Source organism: Trematomus bernacchii, unplaced genomic scaffold (genome assembly GCF_902827165.1).
Source record: "Trematomus bernacchii unplaced genomic scaffold, fTreBer1.1, whole genome shotgun sequence".
Taxonomy (NCBI): Eukaryota; Metazoa; Chordata; class Actinopteri; order Perciformes; family Nototheniidae; genus Trematomus; species Trematomus bernacchii.
The window spans coordinates 18,792,092-18,804,093 of NW_022987720.1; the positions used below are offsets into that span (position 1 = coordinate 18,792,092).

Genomic DNA, 12,002 nt, shown 5'->3' on the forward strand with positions numbered 1-12,002 from the left:
AGCGTTTCAACCCCAGCACATTCAAAACACATCTCGAGAGAACACGGGGAGACAAAGAGACAGATGGCTGAAGATGAGCTAAATCTTACCCCTCCATCCTGCAGGGCAAGTCTAACCCCCAGTGCCTCTGTACCCGCACCAATGCAGCGTGGTATTGTTCCCCCCTTCTCCTAAATTGAAGAGGCTCCTACAAGTTTGTGTGACCTGTGCCTTAAAAACAGGCTCCTCTCCTCCTCTGGATGCCTGCCCCAGACAACCGGATGGCCTCTGAAGAGTTGATTAATTTGGTGGGTTGGGTTAAGGTAAGCTAGTGGGCAATCTAGGACAGCATTCTTCATCTTCACCCACTTCTGCAGCAGGTGCCTGCCCCACTTCTCAGATCGCAGCTCCGCTGTACAATTAATGTTGCCATCCCCATCAGCAAGGACGTTCATTTAGCATGTCTACCCTGCCAGAGCTTGGCACGGGGCCCCGCTCTGCAAATGGCAGCATGGCAGAGGACATGTCTGTTTATAAGAGGTGTTAGGTGAGAAGTGCATTTCTCCTTGATCACATCAGCATAATGGTTCTTATTCTCCTAACACTTTTTTTTACAAATTCAGAATCATCGCCTACAAGCCAGATAAAGAACTCCTGACCACGGGAGAGACAAGACAGAAGACACCAGGATATTAAATATGACTGCTTGTGTGGAGTTAACCTTGCCCCAGTTTATATGCAATACGTGGGTCTGGGTTTCCCTCTGCTGGTGCCTCTGTGTAAATACTATGTGAGATTTAACAGGGTTTTTCCACAAGATGACGCCAAACACTCCTAACAGAAGGATTTCCCCTCCAATGCACATCTTTATCAAACAGGTAAGTCATTTATCACCCAACTTGTTGCATTTTGAAACTATGACTATCACCCAAATGTACACATTATGTTGTTATTATAGTCCAGGGCTGGTCCTTATTGAGATTTTAGGATTAGGAATATCTGTGCAATGTTATACAAACTAATAACAGCAATGCAGTAAAGGTATGTGTTCAGATTTGGTTGACTAAAACATTGCTCAACATCGTTTTGAGTGCATGGTTGTACTGGACTATAACACACATCTTTCACTTAAAATAAAACACACCACAAAATTATCTTTACACGGACTGAGGATAGTGAGCACTGCAATCTTTACTAAAATAAAGATGAACTGCAGCCTGCAGGTCTGATGGGTTGTATCATTTCATTTGTATTGATTCCACATAAAATATGTAAGTGTAGATATATGTCGTCACTATTATGGCCTATTATGTCTTTGGCAAGTGTTTATGTATGGCCTATATTTTAATTTATACATTTAAATGCATTTATTTATTAGATTAGACTAGATTACATTCACCTTTATTGTCATTGCACAACGAAATGTGTTTGCATCCAACCAGAAAGTGGAAATAGTAGTAAAGTGCATGCTGTTTCAATACATTCACATAACAAACTATGTTGTAGTGTACATGTATATTTATATGAATAAATATTCTAATCATAATTGTACTTTTATATTAGGCTATTATATCATTCTTATTGATACATTTCCACGAAGCTAAAGATTATCTCCAACACTAGGCTAATTATTTTGTCAAAGCATGTTTAAATACCTTAAAGATTAAAGATTAGCACATTTTATCTTTGTTATAGTTGTTATTTTACAGGGGTAACTTGCTGAAAATTGAAGTGAACATACAGACCAAACATTGGCCTCTCATCAAAGACAGCTTTGGCAGACAGCCTGCCATATCTGTGGGAATCCAGATATTGTCACATGACCGAGGAAATTCGCCGCTATTATGTAACAACATGTCGGCTGCTTGCACCGGCCACTCATCGTACGATTCAGCCTGCGTCAAGCTTGCCATCAAGTCATTATTTTCATGTTCGGTATTTTCAAAATAAAACCAGTGACGACCAATATGTGTTGGAAGGACTTTTATTAACAGGACTTCCTTTTCTTTGGGATGTATCTGCTTTCTTCGGCCGACTTGACGTAGCGCGTCGTGCATCGTGCGTCGTTGCGTCGCGGGTCGAGGAGGCGTTGGCGCATCGCACGACTGCTGCCGCTGGTGCTGCTGCTGCGGACACACAACCCGGCTGTCCTGCACTGAAACTGGGGACGCAACTGACACTGTCACCATCTTAACTGGAGGGGCTCGCTCTGTGGATACAGTTGCACTTTAATTTATCACTCACCAGCTTCACCACAATGATCCAAAACGGTCATCACAACCACCAAGTGAGCACGGCAGCCGGGAAAGACGCAGGGACGACCCCCGGAGCTGCAGCCTGCAGTCCCGAGAAGAGGAGGAGAAGAATCCGGCTGTGGTGTGACGGCTGGTGAGTAATTTACCGGATGAATGATGGTGGGATGAAGATGGTAACAACGTTGGTTGGTCGTACGCATCGAGCCCGTGTGGATGAATGTGTCAGCCTGTGTTATCATCCACCGCCGGGACAGGCCTGCTGCACAGCTCTCACATGACTGCTGCTCCATTCTTCAGAGACATCCGTGTACACACAACTTTTAGTTGAATAGTTTCCTTTATATATATACTATCATGAGAGTTGCAATGACCATACATATAGTCTCTGTGGATCACGATGTATTATCATATTGCATTACTTTTTTTTTTAAATTACCACTGGGGCATCATAGTCTCAATTGTTCTCCTCAGGACAGATTTACATTGATCTTTACTGCTGCATTTTATCACACTGTCATGTAGATGGAGCCTTACTATGACCAGCGATGTGAATACTCCATGTGTATGCTGGAAATAACATAGTATAGTAAGTGCTTTAGATACAAGTGTCTGTCAAATCATTTTTAAATTTTTTTAAAACACAATTAACATTTCGCCAGTAAGGTGGCGAAATGTCTAAAGTTGTACATATGTTATACTCAAAATCAATGGCTGTGGCCACAAAATGTTTCACTGTTTCATCCTCTAAACTGTTCTCATTGAATGAATTTAACTCATAATAACTGACTAATACTGGTAGGAAATAGGGTTAGCTTAAGGATAGCTTCACAACGTATAATTATCCAGATCTAAACTTTGGGACAAAACCAAGAAGGTCATACTGCCACAGAGATGTTAAGCTGGTGATACAATGAAGTTTAAGTATAGGTAAAGCAAAATTAGTTTAATTCACTGCTAAATATGGCTGACCGTATCAATTCTATACATTTTAAAACCAGATTAATTACAGCACATGCACCATTTCTTAGTTTCAGGGTTCAGGTATGTTGCATGCTGTTGCAGTGTTGCCTCACTGTCACTGTGATAACTGAATATAACAATGAGTCACTGTTAACATTGTTAGTAACATCTGTTCTTCATACTCAAACTTTGTATCTTACACGCACAGAATGATAACGTACACATACATTTTTTAAATAAATACTTAATTGCTTTGAAAATGTATTTACAATTGATAGACTGTGATGTTCAAACCCAGAACAATAACACACTATACACCTCAGATCACTTGTTTACCAGTTCCACTCTGAACCTACTTAGTTTGACTATTCAAGGTATTACTTTCATGAAGACATAATGACAGCTCCACAAACAAGGTGTCTTCTTTCAGCAGTGTAATGGAATAAAAACAATTATGATAGAGTTGAGCAAGGCGCTCACAGAGCACCAGGCACGGCCTTTAATGCAATACAGGTGATTAATGTTAACACAGCTGTGGGAAGGGCAAGGCTAACCAGAAATTGCTCTTGTGGTCACATCAGTTGAAAAACAATCACATCAAACGCCAAAAACAAAGACAGCTTTTTTCTATTGTGCTCCTCCAGCTAAATGTCTAATATTATAGTTTTTAGACTAAATGTATTTACATTTAAGCATCAGTGTATCGCCCAACTTGATTGATGACCACTCTTCATGTGAGGGACATGCCTAATGATTCTGAACACACTGAACAGGTTTGATGGACAGCAGATGTGTCAGCTGTATATACCTCACAAATTTAGAGTAACTGATATATTGAAAGACTTTTTATAAATGTATTGCCAACTATTTTGACAACCGATTATTCATTTGAGACACTGTTTCCAGCCTGTCAAAATCAAGGTGATTGAATGCCTTTCATTTGAAATTATAAATGGCATGGTTCACAATTTTTACGATGCATAAAACTATACATGGATAGTGAAAGTAATTGTTAGCTGCAGCTCTAGAACTGCCTTCTCTGTGAGAAACACCAAGCCCTGGTGGACAGTCTGGCTCCATGGTGCAGTGGAAAAATAAATGTTTTGAATTTCTGTGCATGAAGGCCAGGATTATGGTGTCTTTCTCTAGTAGAATTCCCGCTATTTAGGTGGGGCTGCCTGTCCTTGCTTTGATGGAATGTTGCAGAATAATTGGGATGCCAGAATATTAACCGGTAGGATGAGCATGCAAAGAGAGCCAATGTCAACAGAGCCCATGTCATTAACCCACTCCAACCCCTCCGGCCCACACCTGCTAGGGCCATTATATCTCGTCACTGAGCACATTGTTTCCCAAAGCTCTGCTGGACACCACCACTCTCTTACTGACATCCAGCATTGTCAGCAGTATGTTAGGAAAATCCCAAGAAAAGAGCATAGTCACTTCATCTGTTGAGACATCTTTGACTCTGCCCCTTCTCCTCTGCACAAAGCAACGATTTGTCACAATGAAAAGAGGTGATGGGGGCTAAAGATCAGTTCTCAGAGAAGCATCATCACTAGAGTGTAAGATCCACTTCCACTGTGTTTCAGCTGAGGGAGTGTATCCAAACATGACTATAAAAGAGCTATTTAAAGCGTCAGTGAAGGTCAAATTAAGCGACCTTGGGTATCATGAAAGGCGCTATAGAAATCCAAGTTATTATTATTATTATTATTAAATGATTCAATAAAGAAACAAAAACAATACACCCTACTTTTAGTTTTTCTTCAGGTATTTTAAGGTATTTTGTCTGTCTGGTGTTGTTCTTGAGAGGTGCTGTTTAGGTGTCCGTTAACAGGCTAAGCTAATTAATATTTCATCATCCCACAGTCATGATCCAACCCTGCTAAAAAATACAACAGGAATACGGTAACACACATTGGGCATCCAGCTAGTGTAACACTCACAGAAACAGCCTCCTGGTCTTATATAACTCCGTCTGGGTCTCCAAGTTTCCTTATTCATCCACCTCCAAATGCTCCCCCTGACATTCTGCCGACCCTGCACTATCCCCTCAGACCTGAACACGTGGATCCCATTTTCACACATTGACAGTACACACAGAAAATCTTGCTTCCTCCTAAACAAGCCTCTTCTTGTATTTTTCAAGTAGTCGATCGATACCGAATCACATAGACAAGCCCTGCAGCATAGTAATGGTTGTTTTTGTGTTACAATACACTCAAGTGCAGTCCAGGCTGTTTTCAGTCAGGCTGTGTATAGTGACACCGCAGATGCTGTCTTTCATTAGCATAGCCTGGGGCTGAAAACAACATGAGCTTCTGTTACTGTTGTGGCTGTGTACATACTGCAGCTCTGGCAGTGCTCATCTGTTTTCTTATTGATTCTTCAAAATGCTATTTATAGTGGTGTTTTGCACTTGACTCCTGGGAGAGCTCACGTGTAATTTAATGTACTAGAGAGGACACAGATGCCAATTGTTTTTTACTTCAGTCATCTAAAACTTTTTTTTAATTAATTATTCTTCAAGTTAATTGCTCTCACATTTGCTAATGGTTATAGTTGCTACAGTAACTTAATGACTCTGTGGTCAGATCTTAATAAAGTCAATGCATCTTCAGTGGCACCTGGAGACACTTTCATCAGTCATTGAACTTTCCTCTCTTTTTTTGTTCATGTTTAATTAGAGCAGAAAGAAAAATGACTGATGTCAGCTGTTGGCAGTAGTACTAGTGATGGAAGGCTAGTGCCCATCTGTTTTCTATTACTATGCTAGATTACCATGTTACAATCTCCGTCTCCAATCTGTGCTAATCTAATTATCTACAGATGGTACCATAGCCTGGGTGGAGTGAGATGGGAGGAAAAACACACTGTGCTTTTGCCTTTTATATGTTTAGACTTTTATCAGACCACATGATTACATTGGTGGGTCGATAATATCAGGAATATCAGCGTTTTAGCATGATCTGTTGCATACATAATCAGTTGGTGATTGCTTTTTATTGATTTATGCAGTGTTTTGATTCTTTTTTTGGTCAAATTTACTGCAAGTTGTCAGAACACCTTGTTGGTGTACTTACATACACTCATCTGAGTGTTGAAGAGAAGCTGCTGATTTTAACTTTGAGACCAGTGTTAAACTCACCACAATGCTTCATTCTCCATATGTGTTTGACTGGAATCAAGCATGGTGTACTGAAAAAGAGTTGTGCAATGTGTTTTCATTTTTATACAAATAGCAACTACCTTACCTTATTACTGTATTTCAAGACATGCTTTGTCTTACAGCTCCTGTAACTCGCTACCTTGCTGTAACTTTAATGTGACATCTTATCTTCTTATTCTCCTAGCTATGACATGGTTCATTATGGCCACTCCAACCAGCTGCGACAGGCCAAGGCCATGGGAGATTACCTCATCGTTGGAGTACACACAGATAGTAAGACTCAGAACTATGGACTTAAGTTGTTGAATTAAAGCCTTCTCTTTAAAGGAATACACCAAAACGGATCATTTGAATCTCAATTGCTCACCGTGTGTTACCTTGAATCTGTAAAGAAAACCTCTGCATTCTACATGTTGAATAAAAAAAATAAAAAAATACAGTCTTTATCAATTGGAGTAAATGTTTAATTCCATCCAAGGGAAAATACTTAGGTTGAAAAAAGTGTGTGTTTGAAAACTACTGTTCATTTAAATGGATAAATAACAGTTGGGTTACAGTGCACATGTCGAGTGAAAGGTTCTGAACAAATGTGTTGAACCTAATCTTCTCTGTTCACCATGGAGGCTAGACAGAAAGATACAACGTTTTCTCCAAGAATGCAAGGACACATGATAAGTCACTGATTGACAAATGAACATTTTGAGGGTGGAGTATTCCTTTGAGGTCTAGCTCATCTGTACATGCTGTTTTAATAACTCTGAAGCTCCCTCCCTTCTCTTGCACGATTCAGCCTGTATCTGCTGAGTCTGGAGATCCATGCTACCTGTAGCCTCTGCTTATGTTCCTCACGTTTCTCTGTAAAGCGACCTTGAGGTTATGAAAGGCGCTATATAAATCCAAGTTATTATTATTATTATTAAGTTAGTTGACCTAGTTTTGACAGTAGTTCAACGACTCAGTGATTTTGCCTCACCCTCCTATGGAACACTTTTCTGAAACTATGAGACACCCGAATGATTTCATAGTCAGTGCAAGCAAATATCAGTAATCTATCCCTCTACATAAGTGATAATACATTATGGCATTATGTCTCTCTTTTCCAACAGTATCCTTAACGTGTACATGTTTTGTTTTCAAGGTGAGATTGCGAAGCACAAGGGTCCTCCCGTCTTCACTCAGGCAGAAAGATACAAGATGGTGCGGGCCATAAAATGGGTGGATGAGGTTGTGGAAGGAGCGCCTTACGTCACCACCCTCCAGACCCTCGACAAGTACAACTGTGACTTCTGTGTGCACGGAGGTACAGGATATCACTATCTCATGTCTTCATTCAGACATAAAAACAAATAAAGTCATAAACACTTCCAAGTAATTAGTTGATATAACAGTCCTTGATTCATTTCTACACGCATATGTCATTAATGCTGTTATTTCAGATGATATAACACTAACAGTTGATGGAAAAGACACATACGAAGAGGTGAAGAAGTCAGGGCGGTACAGGTGAGTTCCCCTAGCAGGAGATTCAATAAGACAGGATGAGATGCTCTCTCTGTGTCTCTGAAAGTGTTTCATTGTGTGTTATGTTGTTCCAGGGAGTGTAAGAGAACCCAGGGAGTTTCAACTACAGATCTGGTCGGCAGGATGCTACTGATGACCAAAGCACACCACAGCAACATTGTGAGTACAACCTTGTTCTCTCTGTATGCGCCTATTAAACAGCACACGTCTAATACAACCTCTCTTTCTTTCTTTAGGATAGTTCAGACTATCAGCAGCACACAGACAACTTTGGAAAGGTAGGTACCAAACATATTCACAGCTTGTTTTAGGCCATCAACTAGTTATTATCAAACCCTCAGCTTACTACCAAACGTTCAATAATAATATATTTTAAATTATTTGCTTGATCTTCCTCTTACTTAACAGTTTGGTCATTCAAGTAGTGGCTATGTGTCCAGATGTCAACCATTCTTGCACAAAGGCCTCTACTGGGGGCCCACTTTATAATCAAGTTATAGGCCTTGCCAATAAAACAGTCAATGCCACTTCTGTTCCTGGATGGTTCAAGTAGCTTAGAGTCAACATGCTGGGGATTTAAATAGTGTGATGGCAGTAGAGGGTCACTTTGCATTTGAACATTTAAGAATTTGGCGATGGTTGAATAAATGTGCTGGGGATTTGTGTTAGCTATAAAGCAAAGGTGACATTGCTACTTGCACCACTAGGTGGCGATAATGTAGCGTTGTGATTATTTTTGGCACACTGCTTGTACTCATTGTGCCTGTTTCTGGATTACATGGTCAGAAGGGCCACAGTCCCTGGACAGGGGTGTCTCAGTTCCTGCAGACTTCACAGAAGATCATCCAGTTTGCTTCAGGACAAGAGCCCCAACCTGGAGACACAATTATCTACGTGGCAGGAGCCTTTGACCTCTTCCGTATCTTTTAAGAACCTCACTCTAAATATTGTTGGATTTCTGAACTTTTTGATTAAACTTAACTCACCGCCATTTCTGAACTAGTGGTATCATGCACAAATTGTGTAAAATATTCATAATTATATGATTTGTTGCTAGAAAAATCATTAGCTTTTAAAAAAATGCCTAGTCCTTGACTTGTGCCCATTAAGACATTGGCCATGTGGACTTCCTAGAAGCAGTGCATAAGCTCGCAGAAAAGCCATACATTATAGTTGGGTTGCACTTTGATCAAGTGAGTCACCTCGTATTTCTTTTCACCTTTATGATGCATTTACTTCCTGCCTGAGTCTAGTGTTGACATTTCACTTTTGCATTTTCTCTTTGATCATATTTTTCAGGAGGTGAACCGCTACAAAGGGAAAAACTACCCCATTATGAATGTCCATGAGAGAACGCTCAGCGTGCTGGCCTGTCGAGTAGGTTCTTCTTCCACCATCAAAACAGTGCAATGCAGAATTATTATTGATCTGCAAACAATTTGTGTGCAATCGGTGCAATTTCTTTTTGTGTCTTTACAGTATGTGTCAGAAGTGGTGATTGGTGCGCCCTTTGCAGTCACAAAAGATTTACTGGACCATTTCAAGGTGAATACAAGCAATTACAGTATCCTCATCACTATATTCTCTTCAATTAAGGATAAATAAAACAGCAACATATTTGTCCCCATGCAGGTGGATCTTGTATGCCATGGGAAGACAGTAATATATCCTGACAAGGATGGATCCGACCCTTATGCTGTAAGAGTCCAATCACAGTCACATATAGCTTTTTTTAAAACATCTTTATGAAATACTATGATCTGCAGAGATGATGAATCACATTCATATGGCATTTTTTTCATTCATTTCCAGGAGCCGAGGAGAAAAGAAATCCTGCGGACTGTTGACAGTGAGAACAGCCTGACTACAGATGCCATTGTGCAAAGAATAATTAAAAACAGGTGAACTTCTCGGTAGAAATAGACCATTTTATGTTATAAACACAGGTCAAAACATATTGTTCTTAGTTTAAATAAATCGGCACTTATTAAATCGGCATAAACTATTTCATTTGTTTGGATCCAGGTTGCTATTTGAAGCAAGGAATCAGAAGAAAGAGGCCAAAGAGATTGCTGTGATCCAGGCCATGAAGCGACAAGAAGAGGAGAAAACTAAAGAAAGACCCCAGGCTGTCATGTAGGAAGGCTCTACACAAGCACCATCGACTAAGTGTCATCATAACACTGACAATTAATCTAAACTCAACATAACACTGACAATTAATCTAAACTCATGTACAATGAAATCAGCTCTTATATGTGTTATGACACCGTCAGCACAACAATCCTGGCTGATAACAGCAGTCCTTAGGGCAGCCTGTTTATAGCCAGGAGGATATAGTCTGCTGTGTGATCATCAGGTATACACTGTGTGTGTGTGTGTGTGTGTGTGTGTGTGTGTGTGTGTGTGTGTGTGTGTGTGTGTGTGTGTGTGTGTGTGTGTGTGTGTGTGTGTGTTATATTCGGCATATGCAAATACATGTTCATGTCAGTCACATATACAAACTATGAGGTTATGGACTGTAAAGGTTGGAGCAAGAAAGACAAAACGGTGTCTCTAAATGTCCTTTTTTTGCCTTCAGAAATACGAGGGGATTTGGACATATGAAGGGCAAGTGTGTGGACTTGAGATGTGGGCAGGCATTAAACTGTAACAAGGAAGTGATTTGATTAATCAATACCAGTTGCTGCTTTCTACCCAGCAATGGGTGTAGACCCACATCTGATCTATTTACTTATAAATTGTATGTACTGTATATTATAGAGTGATTACTGGCTCTCTGGATGATGCTAAAAACACTAGAGAATTGCTTCACTGAATCTAACTTGGGTTGTTTGACTGTGAGAAGCTGTTGAAACTCTTCCGGGACCTCATGTACATATCAGACCTTTCTCCAGACTGCACTGAATGCTCAGAAAGTCATCAGAACTGTTTTACATCAGAAAAGTTTAACTCAAAAAGCACATTGTCCAGACTTGCACGCCTGGCCTTTTGAGTGGAATTGTAATGTTTTCTTTAAACACTCCTTATCCTAATATATAGAACACCACAGAGTTTTAAAAGACTGCTTTTAATCATTAATTTGTTTTCTTAGTATAACTAGAGAACAATGACAGATGCTCAGTGATGTTAACTTTATCATAAAATAGACATATTACTGTCATTGAGCCCTGAACAAACATCTGTCTCTATATCAAATGGGATTAAATACTATATTTTTTGTAAATGTATATTTTACTCACACCCTCTCCATTAACTACTGTATAGATGGTTTCATATTGTTAAAAAATAATATGTATGTATGTCAAGTTGGAATGTATTCAGTGTAGAGTATAATGTATTGTGCTATTGAGATCTCCCAGTTGATTAGGAACTGATTGGACTACAGTATACTACTGCTGGTAATAACAACACTTTAATCTGAAAGGCTATGTGTCATCCCTTTTTCCCTGAAACAGAAAATGTCTTGCTATAGGAACACTTCAATGTTTTAAATTTGTTTTAATTTAGTAGGCCTACGTTAAAATGCATGGATCTTTGGACACAAAAAGGACATTTGATCAGGACGTTTTTTTCTGCGTTTTGCATCATATGAGTCACACAGGTTGGTAAATGTCAGGCCATTAAGAGGAGTTTTCTTCAGTAGCAGCTTGGTACACCGAAAAGATCTGACAGCTTTTTCCAAGAATATAAAAGTGCCTCTGCATTATGATCAATGTGAATGTCTGTTTAATCAGAACCATATCTCTTGCTGGCCTCTGCTGTTTATATAACAAGCATGCTGCAATGCTTTTAGTGACATTTAGAGAGATATTACCGCAAGCAATGTACTGTATGAGGCCAACCCAGTCTGGCATTTCGTGTTATAGTCACGAAATAAATGTAATCTATTGATTCCTGTTCACCGACACGATTTCCCCATTTTGTTCATGTCACACAGAACGAAAAGCAATGTATTTCTATTGGCAATAGAAATACATTGCTTGCTAAAATCGTTTAGGCAGTGGTGGAAGTAGGCTAGTATTGTTTTTTTGTTTAACTCAAGTAAAAGAGGCAACGGCAAAGAAATAATACTCTATCAAAAGTACAAGGCATCCATGCATGTGCCCAGTAAG

The 12,002-nt window shown here is 39.7% G+C and overlaps 1 protein-coding gene across 2 annotated transcripts; it reads left to right on the forward strand.

Moving 5' to 3' along the window:
- Positions 1-2,064: 2,064 nt before the first annotated feature.
- LOC117492243 (ethanolamine-phosphate cytidylyltransferase-like) lies at positions 2,065-11,765 on the forward strand. 2 transcript variants are annotated; one of them, XM_034142387.1, is made up of 13 exons: positions 2,065-2,367; positions 6,551-6,639; positions 7,505-7,666; positions 7,803-7,869; positions 7,962-8,046; positions 8,124-8,165; positions 8,674-8,806; positions 8,998-9,080; positions 9,187-9,264; positions 9,367-9,432; positions 9,520-9,585; positions 9,700-9,788; positions 9,913-11,765. In XM_034142387.1, the coding sequence occupies exons 1-13, from the start codon at positions 2,237-2,239 to the stop codon at positions 10,025-10,027; spliced, it is 1,206 nt and encodes a 401-aa protein (XP_033998278.1). In that variant the 5' UTR covers positions 2,065-2,236; the 3' UTR covers positions 10,028-11,765. The 2 variants fall into 2 exon arrangements, with proteins under 2 accessions (XP_033998278.1, XP_033998279.1); XM_034142388.1 differs by lacking the exon at positions 6,551-6,639 and having other exon boundaries at positions 2,281-2,367.
- The last annotated feature ends 237 nt before the right edge of the window (positions 11,766-12,002 follow it).